Source organism: Hakea prostrata, chromosome 6 (genome assembly GCF_041222555.1).
Source record: "Hakea prostrata isolate BN-2017 chromosome 6, UWA_Hpros_2, whole genome shotgun sequence".
NCBI classification, from domain to species: domain Eukaryota; kingdom Viridiplantae; phylum Streptophyta; class Magnoliopsida; order Proteales; family Proteaceae; genus Hakea; species Hakea prostrata.
In genome coordinates, this window is record NC_142605.1 from 24,163,103 (window position 1) to 24,182,149 (window position 19,047).

General features: G+C 40.8%; 1 protein-coding gene across 1 annotated transcript in view; it reads left to right on the forward strand.

Annotated features, from left to right (window-relative positions):
- The window catches only part of LOC149012773 (Zinc finger, C3HC4 type (RING finger) family protein), a 91,363-nt gene that overhangs the window by 57,354 nt on the left and 14,962 nt on the right, over positions 1-19,047 (forward strand). Inside the window, exons 8-11 of the mRNA XM_089158364.1 lie at positions 3,918-6,954; positions 7,040-7,172; positions 7,920-8,437; positions 8,572-9,489. Coding sequence (XP_089014490.1) covers positions 3,918-6,954; positions 7,040-7,172; positions 7,920-8,437; positions 8,572-9,489 — 4,606 coding nt within the window. The remainder of the gene's footprint in view (positions 1-3,917; positions 6,955-7,039; positions 7,173-7,919; positions 8,438-8,571; positions 9,490-19,047) is intronic.

Genomic DNA, 19,047 nt, shown 5'->3' on the forward strand with positions numbered 1-19,047 from the left:
AAGTACAGTATCCCGAGCTGAACTTCCGATCATGTGATCCTACATCAGTGTAGGCTTCATTACAGAGATGATCACGTGAGGACAGAACACCTTTGCCTGGAGCTGATTTCAGATAACGAAGAATATCAAAAGATCAGAGATGTGATTGGACTTTGCATCATGCATGAACAATTCACAATCCTAACTGGTGAGCAATGTCAGATCATATATGACATAGGTTGTCTAATGACCTTTACCAACAGGTTCCCCTTCTTAATCCTTGAGCTGTGTAGTAAGTTCAAGAGGAGTATCACTTAGATGACAGCCCAATAAACTTGTTCAAATAACAAGTATAGGACATACTTTCTTTGGGATATGAATACACCTTTAGCAGAGAAGAGCAACTTCAATCCCTAAAAAGTTTCTTTGGTTTTCTAGATCCTTGAATTCAAACTCATGACTCCCCATTTGGCTTCCCTCCCCCACTAAAACCTTCACCACAACCTCAGCCTGGAATATCCTCAGAGCCCACAACCCAAAACCCCCTTGACCCCCCTTGGTTTGGTTCAAAGGCTTCATCCCTCATCATTCCCTTACCCTTTGGAGGGCCCTTAACCATGCTCTCCCTACCCAATCCTTCCTCATTAGCCGCCACATCCTCGTAAACCCCAATTGCATCCTCTGTTGGAGTGGTTCGAAGGACCTTGAGCACCTTTTCTTTTCTTGCTCTTTCTCTAGATCTATCTGGAGAAAAGCCTTGGCTTCCATTTGGCCCCGTTCGAGACGTTCCTTTGGTTTTACCCATGATTGGTCTTGGATTCTGAGAAACTTTTCAGGCACCTCCATCTGCGATCGGATTAGTAAGCTAGTATATTGTGCATCCATTCACCACCTTTGGTGGGAACACAACCTTCGGAGATGGACTTCCAAATCCCGCTCTATAGATAGGATTTGGAATGCCCTTTATTTTGATGTATCATCTAGATTGTTAGTTGTTCCCTATCCCGCAGTTGATGATACCCCAAGGAACAAGCTTATTGTTGTCTCCTGAGGTCTTAGTTCTTCGTTTCGGTCTTCTACTTGAAGATCTTGTTCTCTTGTTTCTTTTAATGTAATTATTTATTCATAAAAAAAAAAGCTCATAACTCAGGAATTTTTTTCAGTTTCAATATTTCTTCACCATTATTGTCTTTCACAACTATATCATCGACATAGACAATTTAAATAATCACCTTGAGACTTATCCTTTTAATGAATGGGCTATGGTCAACATTACTTTGCTTGAATCCTATTGATAGTCTGACACCATAGCCTTGTGGAACCTACCAAACCATGCTTATTTCCAAAAATCTCTTCCTTCTCTTTGGGTTGTAACATCCATCTGAACGATTTGATAGATGGCTTATTGGGATAGATATATATGAACAATGCCCCCTAGAACCATATAGGAGGTTTTCCCCTCGTTGGGTCAAGAATAATGTCTTTTCATCCATGTATTTTAGTGTCAAATAGATCCATAAAATCATCAATCAGTTTGACTATGCTTTGAGTCATTTTTTCCCTTCTTCCTTCCTAGTGACTGCTTTAGCCGAAACCTGGGGGAATTTCCATATAGTTTTCTTCTTTTCTATCTATGTAAGAAGGGATTCTTCATGTCTAACTACTGGGGATCCCATCCCAAGTTTACAACACATTCAAGTAATATGGAGCACATTCAAATAATACTCTGATGATTTGCAGCTTTGAAACAGGTGCAAAAGTCTCCTGATAGTCAATTCCGAAGGTTGTAGTGAATGCTTTGGGGGGGACCCCCCACCAACCCCCCCCCCCAAAAGCCCCACATATCAGCATTCCAACTTGTTTTTCCTTAGCTTTTGTTGATTTCTGGTCCCATTTTCACCTAATTTCACCACTCCTTTGCCTTCAAACACCACTTTTGCTCATTCTTTGCCTCCAAACACTTCCTAAGCCACAACAGCTACAAAGGAACCTCCAACAACAATAGAATATGAAGCATGAGCCACACCCAAGAGTTCCAAACTTCCCCTTTTTTTATTTTTGTTTTGTTCATGCCTTAAATGATCTTGTATTGCCTTGAAATTAATATATGTTTAGCCTAGGACTATGATCTATAATTGTGTTTTGTTAAACTTATCTTTTATTATTTGCTACCATTTTTCATTTTTTATTTTAATAATAATTTTCTAAAATTATGTATTTTTATTTTATGTATATATGATATATAGGCTTTAGCTTAATATATTTGAGACACCATCACTTGATCTAGTCGGTCATTTTATTTTGTTGACTTGTTGTATATGTAACCATTCTACCAAACAATTCATGTATGTTGTTGATTCTATGCATGTATGCAATACAATTTGCACTTGTCGGAACCAGTCATTTGTTAGTATAATTGAATGATAAATTTTCAATAGTTTTGTTTTTTACAAAATACTAGTTCCATTGTGTTTATTATGCTTGAAATAGGTAGTATACAAGAATCCAAATCATTTTGAGTCCATATGAGGCCCGAAATTGAAGTTCCAATTTTCAAAAGGGAAAAACTCAATTCGCCCAAGGTCGAAATTCCTGTTTCGGTCGAATTTTCTTCCTTGCTCCCAAATTACATTTTTGTCTAGTGCTTTCATTTCTTCCAAACATTGCTGTCTTCCACTTAGGATCTGCATAAGCTTCCTACCACTCCTATTTGATACGTATTGAAGAAAGGGGAGAAACAAAACTACAATTAGAAGGTAAAAGAGAGTCAAGGGAGACAACATGGTATATGGGATCAGTGAATTTTCTGACACCCTTTTGAAAGGCTTTAGGTTCTTCAAGAGAGAGATCCTTACGGGGTAATGGAGCAGTGGAGTTCTAGGCTTTGGTTCTGGGGATTATTCTTGTAATGGTAAAGGTGTGGTGTAGTGGTCTCTTGTAACAACAGCAGATGTATGTCCTCAAAGTCCTTTTCCCAGGAGTCTGCTTCTCCCCCCTAGTTAACATATCATTTCATTTTGTTGTTGTGTTGAAACCAAAATAATAAATATTAAACTTTGACTTTTCACCGGAATAGATTGTAATTCACTGCAACAGTGTGACTGGAATTATTGGATTAGTCATTCAGTTGCATTGTCAGAAGTAACTCCATTGAATGGTAAGAGTCATCCAATGGGATTACCCTTGGATGATGAGCCACCTTCCTGAAGGGGTGGCTGTGTCTTTGTTTCATGGATTGACAAATAGACTATATTTTTGTCATCCTTATCTGGTCAATGTGCAGTTTTGTGTGTATCATTTCTGATATACCTTGAGCTTGCCTATTATACTGTATATGGAGATCTGTGAACAAATTCTGCCAGAAAGCAGTTAGATTCTTTTGCTTTAAAGGTATGTCAACCCATAATTATTTTATTTGTTCGAGAACTTTTTATTCAAGTGTGAAGAATATTTATTATGTTTTGTCTTTGAGCAAAAGAGGTGGGAGTTTTTGATGAAGAATTGGGGCTATATGCATATATTTGTTCAGATATTACGCAGACCAGTTTTCTGCAGTGTCTAAAAGAATGCTATTGATTAAATGGCTTATTGATTCTTTAATCAGTTACATAGATATCCTCTACCTTGTTTCCTGTAACATGGATATTTCACTTTACTTGACCAGTAACTTTTAAAATTCATTTTATGTGGGAGCACTCCAGAGGTCAAATCAGGAAGGGATATTTTCATCATTTATTCTTGACTTACTGTCGTGAGAGTGATACTGGTATAAATCTTGTTTGGTTAGTAATGTTCAATATGCACTGTATAAATATGATACAAGATTAAATTTTATAAACAAGTTGCACGTATACTCTTTTAGATCCTCACAGTCTTGAAATTTGTCTTTCTCCTCTCAAACGCATTTGTTATTATAATATTGTTCTTTACTTTTCCAGGCAATATCTGGCATACAATTTAACTCCAGTTGCTGGAGTTGCAGCACACATCTCTCGGAATGGACAGCCTACTAGTGCTTTTTCATCAAGTTGCATATTATCACCTCTTCCTCTTTCTGGGGATCTACCAATGCCTGTCACTGCTATTGGATGCTTCCTTGTGTGTCATAATCGGGGTCGCTACCTATTCAAATACCAAGAGATGATAGCTTCCACTGAGGCACAGCATGATGCTGGAATTCATTTAATAGAGTCTTGGAACCGTGAACTTATGTCTTGTGTTCGTGATTCTTATGTCGAAATGGTGTTGGAAATGCAGAAGCTCAGAAGGGACCCTTCAAATTCATCTATTGAGTTAGCTTCAGTACGTTCAGTTAGTCTACTTTTACAGGCTTATTCGGATCGGATTTATTTGTTCTGGCCAAGGTCTAATCAGCATTCATCCATTCAACATGATGATGCTACTACCCCAAACTTGCTAAAAATGTTCAAAGCTGATTGGGATTGCATAATCAAGCAGGTAATAAGACCTTTCTATGCCCGTCTTGTTGGCCTTCCAGTATGGCAACTTTACTCTGGAAACTTGGTCAAGGCAGATGAAGGTATGTTTCTCGCACAACCTGGGGGAGTGGGTGATAGTCTGCCTCCTGCTACAGTTTGTGGCTTCATCAAGGAACATTATCCTGTGTTTTCTGTACCCTGGGAATTGGTGACTGAAATACAGGCTGTTGGGGTTGCCGTTAGAGAAATCAGGCCAAAGATGGTCAGGGATCTTCTCAGAGCTTCTTCATCTTCCATTGTGCTTCGGTCGGTTGAAACTTATATAGATGTTCTTGAGTATTCTCTATCTGATATTCAGCTTAAGGAGTCATCTAGTTTACCCAATTTTGCTATGTCAATGGAGCACAATGCCTTAGATTCTGTTGGAGGAGGCCATGTACAAGAGAGCAGCATGGTACCTTCTGCATCAAATCTGAACATGCGTGAACCTCTCTGGTCATCTACCCATGATTCTGTAAATTCAGGGGCGGATGCATTGGAAGTTGTGACAAATTTTGGGAAGGCTTTATTAGATTTTGGCAGGGGAGTTGTTGAAGATTTTGGTATAGCTGGAGGAACCATGGTTCAGAGAAACTTTATTTCAGATAATAGCAGTGGAAATGTTACTGCTGACCAGAAGTTTCTGAATATTGTTGCTGAACTTAGAGGCATACCATGTCCAACTGCTACAAGACATCTAACAAGGTTGGGCATTACTGAACTTTGGATTGCAGACAAGAAGCAGCAGGAACTGATGCTTCCACTAGCAGCAAAATTTATCCACCCAAAATGCTTGGGAAGACCAATCTTGGAGGAGATATTTTCCAACCAAACTATTCAAAGGTTGATGAAATTGCAGAGTTTCTCACCTTTCTTGTTGGCAAGTCACATGAAGTTACTGTTCAGTGAGCATTGGGTCAATCATGTGATGAATGTGAATAAAGCTCCCTGGTTTTCATGGGAGAGTCGTGCAGATTCAAGTGGTGAGGGAGGACCTTCTCCTGAATGGATAAGACTCTTTTGGAAAAATCTTAATGGCTCATCAGGAGATCTGTCACTTTTCTCTGATTGGCCCCTAATTCCTGCTTTTCTAGGTAGGCCAGTATTATGCCGTGTGAGGGAACATAACATGGTGTTTATACCACCAGTTCTTGGCTCAACAACCTTAAATATTGCCACAGAATTGAGTAGCGAGGAACCTGACATGACAGATCCATCCGAATCTGAGTCTGTCCAGTCCTATGTTTTAGCATTTGAAGTAGTCAAATCAAGACACCCTTCATTACTATCGTTGCTGAACCAGTGCATTATACCAGCATATGATACAGCTTTCCTGGAGTGTGCTGCCCCAAGTCATTGTCTGCCCATGCCTGGCCAATCACTAGGGCAGGTGATTGCTTCCAAGCTTTTGGCAGCTAAAAAGGCTGGTTATTTTTCTGAGCCTGCTTCTTTAGCAGATGCGGATCGGGATTATCTGTTTAACCTGTTTGCTTCAGATTTCATTTCCTCCAGTGGCACCCCTTACAAAAGAGAAGAGCTTGATGTTTTGCGAGATCTACCTATATATAAGACGGTTGTAGGATCATACACCAAATTGTATGGGCAAAACCAGTGTATCATCTCTGCAGGTTCATTCTTTCAGCCGCTTGATGAACATTGCCTTTCTTATACTGCAGAAACTGGTGGAAATATGTTGTTCCGTGCTCTTGATGTCCCTGAGTTGCATGATCAACAGATATTGGTGAGATTTGCATTGCCTGGGTTTGAAAATAAAGCCCAGTCAGAGCAAGAGGATATTTTAATATATTTATATGTAAATTGGCAAGATCTTCAGCTAGATCCCACTGTGATTAGTGTGTTGAAGGAGACTAAGTTTGTAAGAAATTCTGAAGAATCTTGTTTAGAATTACTTAAACCAAAGAATTTATTTGATCCTGGTGATTCTTTACTGACATTAGTATTCTCTGGGGAGAAAAGAAAATTTCCTGGAGAGAGGTTTACTACAGATGGGTGGCTTCACATTTTAAGAAAAACAGGTCTCCAAACAGCAACTGAAGTGGATGTTATACTTGAATGTGCAAGGAGGGTAGAGTCGCTTGGGGTTGAATGCATTAAGTGTGTAGACGATGCTGATGAATTTGAGACAGACTTCTCTTCTCAGAATGAAATTCCCCTTGAAATTTGGTCACTAGCTGGGTCTGTCCTAGATGCTATATTTTCGAACTTTGCTGTCTTCTATGGCAATAGTTTCTGCGATACTCTTGGAAAGATTGCGTTTATTCCAGCTGAAAAAGGTTTTCCAAGTATTGGTGGTAAGAAAGGGGGGAAAAGAGTGCTATCTTCATATAATGAGGCTATTCTATTGAAGGACTGGCCCTTAGCTTGGAGTTGTGCTCCTATTCTTTCCAGACAGAGTGTTGTTCCACCTGAGTATTCTTGGGGAGCGTTCCACTTGAGGAGCCCTCCAGTTTTCTCCACAGTCTTGAAACATTTACAGGTACTAAACATAGTTCCTACTTCCTTTCCCTTGTCAATTATACAAGCTCCTAGTTGGGGTTAATAACTAATAAAATGTTTGGCAGATTATAGGAAGAAATAGTGGTGAAGACACTCTTGCTCATTGGCCAATATCATCAGGCATGATGACCATAGAAGAAGCTTCCTGTGAGGTCTTGAAGTATCTCGATAAGATTTGGGGTTCCTTTTCAGATTCGGGTCAGCTTTTTTCTTTAATCTGTTTGATTTAATTGCTCTATGGTGATCATATTTTTATGATCCCCATTCCCTCAGATTTGGAGTTGGGCGAGTATTTCTACTTACTTAGTCATTTTAATTAATGAATTCAATCTAAACAGTATCTTATTAAATCTGGATACTGTTTCTTTTTATGCCTAATCACAAAATAAAAGACGTATTTTCATCCCCATTAAAATTGAGGCACAATAATAGTTTCTCATGGTTTGTAATGTAATTCTTTTCTTTTTCATTTGAAGAATGAAATCTTACCGAAGTGAGAAAAGGCCATATAAACTGGAATTGACTGCAGTAAACAAAGCCTCACCTGTTCCAAAATACAACCACAACAAAAATTTTGTCCAAAACTGAAATGCAGCACCCTTCTACAATGGAGAATTTGTGCCTCAATATGTACTGGCCTATGTAGCTACTCACCAGCCTCTTATTTGCAGAATCTTGCTTGCACTGGAATGTGATGCTTAAAGATGGCCAGAGACCATAGCTACCTGATCACCTAATGAGATTTCCAAAATCTGCATGACCAGATTATTCCCTTTGCTTTCATCTATATTTCTGGATGATACCATGGACACAATAAATGTCAAGAATTTCTTGTCTGCCTTGGCCTTGTTATGACTCATTAGGCTGAGCAATGACATGAATTAGTTGATCAGCATTTGAATTTTATGGTTCCCCACTTATTTTCCTTTCATCATTCTCTCACAGATGTATTGGAGTTGCAGAAAGTGGCATTCATGCCTGCTGCGAATGGCACTCGCTTGGTGACAGCAAATTGTCTTTTTGTGCGTCTGACAGTCAACTTATCTCCATTTGCCTTTGAGCTTCCTACTATTTATCTCCCTTTTGTAAAGATTCTAAAGGATTTGGGGCTCCAAGACGTGCTGTCAGTTGCCTGTGCAAAGGACCTTCTGGTGAACCTCCAGAAAGCGTGTGGTTACCAGCGCCTAAATCCAAATGAACTTCGTGCTGTTATGGAGATTTTGCACTTTATCTGCAATGGTTCTGTTCAGGAAAACAAGTCAAATTGTTCCTGGTCAGATGTGATAATTCCGGATGATGGTTGCAGACTTGTTGTGGCAAGTTCGTGTGTGTACATTGACCCATATGGTTTGAGGTATCTCAGGTGCATAGACACTTCAAGGCTAAGATTTGTGCACCCATATTTGTCGGAGAGAATATGTATAGCATTGGGTATCAGGAAGCTCTCTGATGTAGTTGTGGAGGTATATATTGATGTGGCCCTTCTTTTCTTTTTTCCCCCTCTTTCTTTATCTAGCTTCAATAAATATCATTAGATTTCTACAATATTAAATCTTTTTTTTCATCATGAATTTAACATTGATCTGCTTCTTTGCAGGAGCTACATCATGAACAGGAATTACAGTTTTTAGATGAAATCAATTCAGTTCAACTGTCCATGGTCAGACAAAAGCTGTCCAGCAGATCATTTCAGCTTTCTGTGTGGACTGTTCTCAATAGCATAAACAGTTACATTCCTGCATCTAGAGAACTTGCTTTGGAGCAGATAGGAAGTTCACTCAAGCACACTGCAGATAAGTTGCAGTTTGTGCACTGCGTGCGTACTTCATTTATTCTACTTCCTAAGCGCTTGGACATTACCCGTGCGGCAAAGCAATCCATTTTACCTGAGTGGGAGGACAGTTCTGGACATAGGACTCTCTATTTTATTGACCAGTCAAAGAATTGTATTTTAGTTGCCAAACCTCCTGATTATATTTCAATTTTGGATGTTATTTCCATCGTTGTGAGCCAGGTATTAGGGTCGACAACCCCATTACCTATTGGGCCATTGTTTTCTTGCCCTGAAGATTTAGAGGAAATGGTTGTTAGTACGCTGAGACTTGGGTCTGAGAGAGGAGAAATTGGGACTATAGGTGGAAGGGATCGGTTATTAGGCAAAGATCTTCTACCACAAGATGCTCTTCAGGTCCAATTTCATCCACTGAGACCCTTTTATGCTGGGGAGATGGTGGCTTGGAGGACGGGAAAGAATGGAGAGAAGTTGAAGTATGGTAGAGTTCCACTGGATGTAAGGCCATCTGCAGGTCAAGCACTATACAGGTTGAGTGTGGAAACAGCACCAGGGATCTCTGAGCCTCTAATCTCTTCTCAGGTTTTTTCATTCAGAGCCATCTCCACAGTAAGTGAGGCTTCTCCTTCGACCTTTCCAGAAGGTGGACACACAGAGATGTCAAGTCAATTGCATGTCCCGACAAGTGAAGGTGGTGAAAAACGAAAAAATGAGCTTCCCCAGGTATGAGTTTCTGATTCAATTGAATATGCTTATTCATATAGGTCAATCTAGATTCAGTTTAAGTTTATGATTGTGAGCCAAAGACAGTATCAGACTCATCTCATTGTTTTCACTTTTCATGGATTGTTGGACTGTTGTTCGGATCTTCTGCCACTGGGGATGGATAATCTGCATATCTGCTGACTGAGGGTATCTATAAACTATTGAATGGTCAATGGACTGCACAGTTTGTACTATCCAGCTGTCCAGATCACCCTGATTGGATGGTTGGACCTTAGTGATGCTTAAAAAGTCATACAGGCTTAAAAAATTAGTTCTGGAGAAAGTTCTACCTCCCAACAACCTGCATACAGTATGACAAGTTAACCAATATGCTAACTTGCACATTTGTCATGTAATGACAGCATATATTTTGAAACAAGGGCCAAGACCCAGAAGGCATTAGGGGGCAGCAAGGTGATGATAGCCTCAATTGAATGAGGTCTGGTGTTCCAAGATCTTTAAACGAATCAGCCCAATCCAGATTTTCAAACTAGTTTGTAGAGGAGTACCTTGGGTTTTTCCCGATGGTTGGATTTGAATAAAAATGTTAAGGGATTGGGAATGCAGATCCTAGAGAGGACACGGTGTAAAAATTGACTATATCTGATGGCTGGCTTGAGAGTCCTTAGTTCAGGAGGAGCTTGAATCCTATAGGACTTCTATGGTCAATAGGTCTACAGGACTTCAATGGAACTATGATTTTTTATTTTTTTTCAGTGGGGGGGGGGGGGTGGAGTGTAGAGCTAACATGGAGGAAATGTTCTTTCAAGTTTGTGTCAATTCCAATGGTCAGATTGGTGTAGCCCTGACTTGGAAATTTGGTGTCTAAACAAAAAATCAAGAAAACTAAAATAAAAAGGTGAAATGCAAGGGGGATGTGATATGCTGGCTGCCACTCACATGGATATAGGAGCCTTGTTTAATGCTGTGGAGATCGTTTGACTGATCTGAAGGCAGGCTAAATCCATAAGCATAGAGGAATCCCTGCTTGGTTTAACAAGAGAACCTGATCTTATGCATTTGGAGGGTTCCTAACCAATGCTAAGAACATTTTTCTCGATGGAACAACAAAGCAAATACAAGTCTGAGCATAAAAACTTTATAATTTGAACTTGTCAGCATATTACATGTGTAGGGGCTTATTTGTGGCCTTACAATTGCATTCAGAGTTGTACTCGAGCAGAAAACTAGATTGAAATATAACTCTAGTATCAAGTACTAGCATAACAAGGACTGTCTCGTTATTACGTATCAAGCCCCCGATAAGGATTTTTATCTGCTTAAGTTCTGATACAGTCATGTTCCATAAAGTGCACCATCAGATGATGGACATTTGTCATGTTCTAACCCTAGGGTTAGAATTCTTCCAACCCTTCACCATGGTTTGTCTTCTCATCCTTCTAAACCTTCTTTCTCTTCTCTCGGTTCTTGTCTCCGTCACCTTCTCCCTTTTCAGCTCCAGCAGAATCTTCACTTTTTTCCCTCCACCTATGATTCGTCTCAGGCCAATGCAGTGGTAGACTAAGAGTGCTGCTTTTCAGTAAATGGATTTTTCACAAGTGGATCCACAGAAGAAGCTACCCGTCTTGCTTCCACATCTTTAACCATAGCCGACACTTGAATAATCCTCAAAGCTCTATTCTCTTGAAAACCCCTCTTTGCTCTCACAACTATGGATGATACTCCTTTCTCTCAGTTTCGGAACTCCACCTCAACCATCCCCTTCCTAATTGACATAGGTAATCTGGTCTAGTTCCCTGATACTCACCTTAAACCTGCAGGAACTGTTCATTCCCAAACCATAGCCCCTCAAACATTTTGATCCCCAAATTGTTGTCTTAGGCCAAGATTCTAGGCTGCTAAAACTGAAAATGTGGCTGGCTTCATAGCTCTGAAGTTCAATCCAGACGTGAGGTTGCGAACCCAATTCGAAAAATTGCTCATGGGTATGCCCTCCTTACATAATTACCTATGATTCTGGATTAACTGGTGGTCTTCTACTCTCTGAAACCTTTGATCTTCCAGAGAAGAGAGTTCTAATTTCATTTTCAGTTGCTCTGTTTTCTCCGGATGTGAGCCCTCTGGAGTAGTGGGGTTCGGCCATGGCCCATCATTGTTACCATCGCAGCTCCACCTGAAAAGGTTCTCTTACTGTCTTCTCTGTCACCACCTCGACGAAGTCAGTAAAAGTTAAGACCAGAGGCGTTATCCACTGTACTGCCGGAGCCAACAAGGGTGAAAGTGGAGTGAAAGGATGGAGACTCGGGTTAGTGGTATGAGAGAGAAGAAACTAGAGTTAAAGATTGGAAAATTGGTCACCTAGGATTAAAACTGGACACATGTCTGTTATCCAAGGGGTAGCATAAGGTTCCAGTACTTGAGTGGATACAAATTCTGGGTATAAGGTCCCTTATAACATCTATTTAATTAATGTATACCACTCTCAATAGACTTGACTTAATTTAAACCTAACAACTAACATATCTTCATACTTGACCTAGATACTAAACTTATGGGCCCATCGAGTAGGCCCATGACCACATAAAGATATGAAACGAAGGTCCATCCCCCAAATCTATTAGTCCTAAGGTGAACTCAAAGGAAAATAAGCCAATTCAGTGTTGGACCTGCATCACAAGTGACGGAGTTGGCTTGGCTGAGTGATAGCCCAGCATGAGAGGAGTGATGAGGGTTATTAGCAAGTAGGGAGTGGTCTGGCCAGGGCTTAGTGGGACCCTCTCGAAGGGATTAGTTGGGAAGGGTAAAAGGGGTGGGAGAGAAGATGCAAGAGGGCTTGAAAGATCTTATGAGATTGCGGGGCAGAAGAAGTTGGAGGAGTCTAAGAGATCTCAGGAGATTGTGGAGTGACTAAAGAGAGAGATGTTGGCTGTGAGGATTGAAGGTTAGAACAAATTAGGTTCGTGGGTGTTGTAGTGAACCAGAGGAAGGGAGACTGGGGGAATGGTAGGAGGAGGTCACTGTTGAAGGAGAATGGGTAGCAGCAGAGGCAACATGAACCTCACATGGGGTGTAGGCACGTCCATAGAAGGGCACAGGGTCATGGTAAGAGCGAGATCTCGCTACCCATGAAAAACCGAGATCTCGGCCATCTCGGCAAGATCTTGGTCGAGATATGCCATTTTTTGGGCGTCAACTCGGTAGCCCATCTCAGTGGGTTTTAGGGTCCTAGTTGGGCTAAAAATTGGTATCTAGCCTATGTAAGGCCTTTTGAACACACTAGTGGCCTTGGATCTGTGAGAAAACAACCCTAAGTATGATTTCTAAGTCTACCCATTGTGTGAAACCGAAATGTTGTAGGATTAGAGAATGCAAGGTTATATAACATGTAAAATAAAACCATTAATGCTGTAGGATTAGAGAATGCAAGGTTATATAACATGTAATATAAAACCATTAACGCATATAAATGAAAATCAAGTGTATCAAATACATCAAATAACTTAAATGTCATCAAGATAACATTCATATGAGTATTACAATCTTGACTTTCTAGAATAGAGTGATAAAAGTATACAACCGTTAGAAGTTCTATATAAGTCATTAACGCATAAGTTCATAAGACAAGTAGAGGATGATTGAGCTTCCATTGATGTTGTAGATGTGCTAAGAGTAGTTGCAAGTGAAATTTTGGCTGAAATCCGCAAAAAATTGGGCAAAAATTGAGAGTTCCAGCGAGATATGGCGAGATTTGGGGCGAGATATCCCAGTTTGTAGATCTCGCCCTTGATCTCGTCTCGGTTTATGAAAAAACTGAGATATCTCGCGAGATCTCCCACCATGCACAGGGTCAAGGGAAGCTGTTTTGACCATCATTCTCTGGCAATGAGAGGCCGGTAGCACAGTCATGGTCTTGAGCAGAGATCGAAAGGGGCTCTCGTGGCAACTAGAACCACAGTTGATAGGCGGGTTATAAGAGGGAGCGAGGAACCAAGGAGGTCTTTGGTGGAGGGATGAGATGGATTGCTGATGATCAATATAAAGATTACGTTGGATTTTGAGAGGATCTACTAGTATGGTTTCCTTAGGACTAGACGAGTCAAGGGTTTAGCAGAGGCCAATAACTGAAGAGTGGTGTCTTTGGTGACAAGCAACTTGGGAAGCAGGTCTATGGTAGCACCAGGTGGAGGAGCATTCTACAGAGGTATGTTCAAAGAAACAGCAGCTCAAGCAGTGAGATGGGAGTCAGCAGGCAAACAGACTGCTTGAATGGGAACCTGTCTTCATTAACCATCGTGATGACTGATGATTGGGGGCCTTGACACAAATTCTGGCAAAGGCAAGCTGGTCCATCTTTTTGGTCCTACAACGAGAGTTGAGGAGCTTCTCCTGAACCGAACCACAATGCTCAGGCCTTCTTCGCACCAGAAGAGGAGCAGAGTTGATATTGAATCAAGAATGATGAAGGGAAGTCATATTGAACCCATACCTAGCAGGTTGGTTTGACTTTGGTTAACCCAGTTCTTTCCTGAACCAGGGGAAAACATGGTTTGCTCTATGCTTGGCATGATGCTGATAAACAATGAGTGGAGTGATAAACTAAAGGTGTTTGAGGCTGACTTCTTAGAGCCTTGTTTGTCAGACCATATCCGAGTTCTTTTGAAGATCCTGGAGGAGTACAACTCGGGTCGTTAACCATTCAATTTCTTCCATACTTGGGACCACCAAGCTCGATTATCAATAAATTGTTATTGACTTATGAGTAAATGTTTGCTCAAATTCTCTCACTGACTTTTCTGCCGAGATATCCAATTTCGAGAAAGAGATGGGAAACTTGAAATTAAGAAGGCTTCAGAGATGTACACAAGCAGTAAAGGAAGCTAAGACCAATCAATAGCACATCCAACATCTTATCAGCAAGCTTCCTATTGATGACTACCTGCTAGAAAGCAAAAGGAAGGGAAAAACAAGTTTTGGGCAGCTTTACAGGTGGATGAAAAATTTCTACAAGAGAAGTCTAGTTGCAGTGGCTCTAGCTTGGTGATGGGAATAACAGCTTCTTCCTTACAGAAATAGGCTGCTAAAAACCTTTTGCGGAACTTCATTGGAGACCTGAAGGAAATTAAGGAGGAGGCAATAGCTATTTTTCAAAGATTTGGTTCTAATGTAGAGGATGGTGGTAGTCGTCCATGAAATTTTCCCTTAAATGGTGAGGGGTGTCAGATACCCATTACAGTTGGTTAGAACCTAGAAAAGTTCAATTCAAAGGAGGTGGTTGAAAAAATGGTCATATTTGGGATGAAGGAGTTTTAAGGCTTCTGGGCCTGATGGTATTGGGGCCAAGTCTATAAGCCCTAATGGGAGATTGTAGGGGAGGAGCTCAAGGACTAAATCAATTAATGCAGCCTTCATCGCCCTGGATCCTAAGGGTGTAGATGTGGGTATCTTTGTAGGGCATAGGCTTTGTTGCTTTGTGTAATCTATTGTACAAGAAGATCCTTATACGGTGGGTGGTGGGAGATTTTGTTAGTGAAAACCAGTTCGCCTTCATCAGAGGATAATCGATTGTTGATAACTCCCAATGTGCCATGATATTGTGATTTGTGAGAGAGAGAAACAAAGGGCGGCCTCTCCCTCGGCAGTGTTAAAGGCAGATCTACACAAAGCCTATGACTTCATCAGAGGATAATCGATTGTTGATAACTCCCAATGTGCCATGTTATTGTGATTTGTGAGAGAGAAACAAAAGGCGGCCTCTCCCTCGGCAGTGTTGAAGGTAGATCTACACAAAGCTTATGACTGACTCAATAGGAAGTTCTTGATGGAAGTTATGGAAAGAATGATTCCCTAACAAGTTCATGGGCTGCATGAAGGCTTGTATAAGCTCTCCAATGTTTTCTATCCTATTTGATGGCAGCCCTGCAAGCTACTCCTCAGTAGGAAGGTAGATGAGCTAAGGAGATTCACTTTTGCCCTATTCTTTTCACCTGGCTATGGAGATCTTCTTAGGGATTATGAAAAGATTGGAGGCAGAGGGGCAAATATTGTTGTTCTCTAGATGCAGGACTGCTTGCATTTCCTGTCCAATGTTCATAGATGAGTTGAACTTTGTAAAGGAGAACCGAGAGTCAATTATGGCTAGTATGCGGGGCTTTTACTAACTTTGCTTCCCTCTCTAGGTTGCAACTCTGTAAGGCTAAATCCTGTAATATTCTAGGGGTCCTCACCCAGAACAGCAAATTCCAACTTTTGTAATTAATGGATTTCTCTAAAACCAAGTTATGTATTAGATATCCTGGGATTCCCCCTTTTTCAGGAAGGCTTTCTGTTGGTGACTGCACAGCCATTCGGGATCAAGTATAAAGAACACTTAGAAGGATAGAAAGCTAGATTACTATCGGACACACTACTCTCCTCTGTGCTTCAAGATTGCTACATATACTAGCATGGTATCTTGGGCTGCTTAGGAATGTGAATTAAACTAGAGTCAATTTTTTCCAATTTTACCTGGATTGGTCCTTCTATGGAAAGAAATATTTGTTTGTTGTCATGGAATGTGGTGCTGAAAAAGAAGAAGGTTTAGGGATTCGCCGCATAATACACATAAATATGGTGGATATCCTAAAAGAGATGATGTAAACCCAGTTTTAGGGTTAGGGTTGTTGATTTTCCCTAAAACTAAGGGCTGCCCAGAATCTTCCAGCAAAGAGAACTAGTATTCTAGGATATGTAGGGTGGTTTAAGCACTTGAAAGCTTGCTGTAAATGCTGATTTCAGATCTGATTTTTAACAAGATCAGTTTCTAGGGTTTTGGGATTTCAGTTAGATGGGAGAATGGACTGTTATTGCTGCTTTGTAGTTTCAGATCTGTTTCTGATGGATTTAGAGTGTAGGTGAGGGTTTAGGATGAACTAGGGTTTAGGTTAAGAGGTTGAAGATGAATTGCAGAAAATTAGAGAAGAAGATGAAGTGCGGAAATTTTAAAATAGCTAGGGTTTTGGGTTTTAGAGGAAATTAAGGGTGGGGATTAGGGGTTTAACAGGGGAGGGGTACTCCTGCCGCAGGGAAGAAGCAGGTAGAGGGGGGATGAAGGGGTTGGGAAAGGAAGGGGAGGTGCTGCAGGATAGGGAGAGGGGTGGGGAGGGTGCAGAAGGTGTCGGGGGGTTGGGGAATGACTGCTTCCAGGTCATGGCAGCAAGGGGGAAGGGAAAAGATGGTGCGCAGGGGCAGGGGTGGGGGATCCTTGCATGGGTGGGAAAGAGTGGGTGAAGGGGGCTGGGTGCATGGTGGGAGATTTCGCTCTCGAGTGAGATATTGACACTCAAAAAAAGCGAGATCTCGGTCGCCATCTCAGTCGAGATCTACCAAAATTCTGGGGTAATTTCGGTGGGTTTTAGGGCCCCGGTTGGGTTGAAACTTGATATTTAGCCTATTTAAGGCCTTTTGAACACATTGGTGGCCTTAGATTTGTGAGAAAATAACCCTAAGTATGTCTTCTAAGTCTACCCTATGTGTAAAACCGAAATTCTGTGAAATGCAAGGTTAGACAACATGTAATGTAAAGATATCAAGTAATTCAAAAATCAACTATCAAGTATCAAATACATTAACATTACACATCAAGTATTCAAGTGATCAAACTATCAAAGAACTTTAATGTCTTCAAAATTTTACAACCATAAGAAGTTTTAGACTTTTAGTAAGTCATAAATCATAATCCATAAGTTCACAATCACAACTCACAAGTCACAAGACTAACAAGAGTACAAGAGTAACAAGATTACAATTTACAATTTACAAAGTTACAACTTACAACTTACAAGACTACAAGACAATAAGACTATAAGAGTATCACTCAGCATTTTGCATCAACTGATTCTGAACGGTGGCCACATATGACTCCCAAGTCCCAAGTCAACCCATCACTGTAATATGTCACATATTGGTTTATATGGAATTGATATGTCTCCATGTCAGAATACTTGAGGAATAGCACTCTGGGATAACCGTCAATCGTGGAAGGGTGAAAGGGCCATTGATGTTGTTGTTCGTGTTGTTGTTGAATATATGGGTAGGGGACCCACCTTCACTCCCATATGCGTACTCTCCAGGTGCAGGGTCTTGAGGAATAGCATGATCTCCATAAGAAGAATACCCGGTGTTGTGATCCCCGTATAGGTACCCCGATGATTGCCAACAGTTCAAACTTTTCTGTTGTGAATCACTGTGACCATGATCTAAGCTCATGCTTCCCATGTTCAATTCAAGATCCTGCAATGCTCGCATCATCATTCGTTTGCCCCTGGTTTGATCTGCTCTTCCTACTCCTAGTATAAGTCTGAGAGATAGGGGAACTGTGGCTCACATGTGTCGGATAACTCGCACCTGGTGGAGGTGACTCCCTTTGTTGACCTTGACTTCCACCGGCAACTCCATCAACCTGAATGCCTCCATGACTTGATGGCTGACTTAGGCCACTTGACTCTCTGGTATCATCGGCATCATCTGAACTCCCACTACTAGATGTCACCGCAGTTGTTTCAAGTCGACCAGGTGGCTCCACAAATGGTATAGTGGTCTTTCTGATGCTGCTACAGCAGCCTGACCCTTATCAGAAGACACGTGCTCAGCCACAACATCTGGGCCCATAGCAGCAATAATGGTAAGATCCGGTTGCCCTCTTGGCCCATCCAGCACTGGGCCACCTCAATCCCTAACCCACTGATATATGACATCATCTTCCTCATCTTCTGCGGGGGGCTCGTGGAATATATCAGTCAACTCAATCGGTTCGCGATTTTCGTCATCTATATCATCTTGTATATGCCCTACTCTCAATCTCATGTTGTAATGCGCATACACTAAGTCCTTGAGCCTCTTACTCCCCAATCTGTTCTGTACCTTACTATGGATGAGCAAGAAGGTGCTCCAGTTCCTCTCGCAACCAGAGGATGAGTAAGTCTGTGAGATTACTTTAATTGCTATGTCCCTGAGATTTGGCGCACTAGTTCCACATAGCTCCCACCAGTCAGCTGCATAACCAAAAATAAGAATGCATTAGGCAAGTAAATCCTAATATTTATATAACTTATCAGTTATCATTTACAGAGTTATAAACTTATAATAATGGACTATTTACCAGGATCATTTTTTTGCCTAATTGCAACAGCAAAAGGCTTTCCAAAACTCCCAGAGGTATCCCTGAACTCCCTGATTTGTACAGCAATTCTTCAATTATTGTATTATGTATATGCTTAATGCACTAATGCAAGAAGTTGAAGAAACATATGAATAAGTTCTTACCTCTACATTAATTGTCCCATGCATGACGGGATTTGACACAAGCTTCTCCACCACGTCTTGCACCGCATTCATCAACCTTACATTAAGCCCTAGATCATTCTTGTAATGGTACTTTGGGTTGAGGTAGTAAGGTGGAAATAAAAAATTTGGTTAGTGATTTGGTTGTTTACTTGTTTATAAATTATTAGTTATAACTTATAACAAATTAAGAATGTCAATTAAAGTATACAACAAAAACTTAAAGACTTAAAAGTG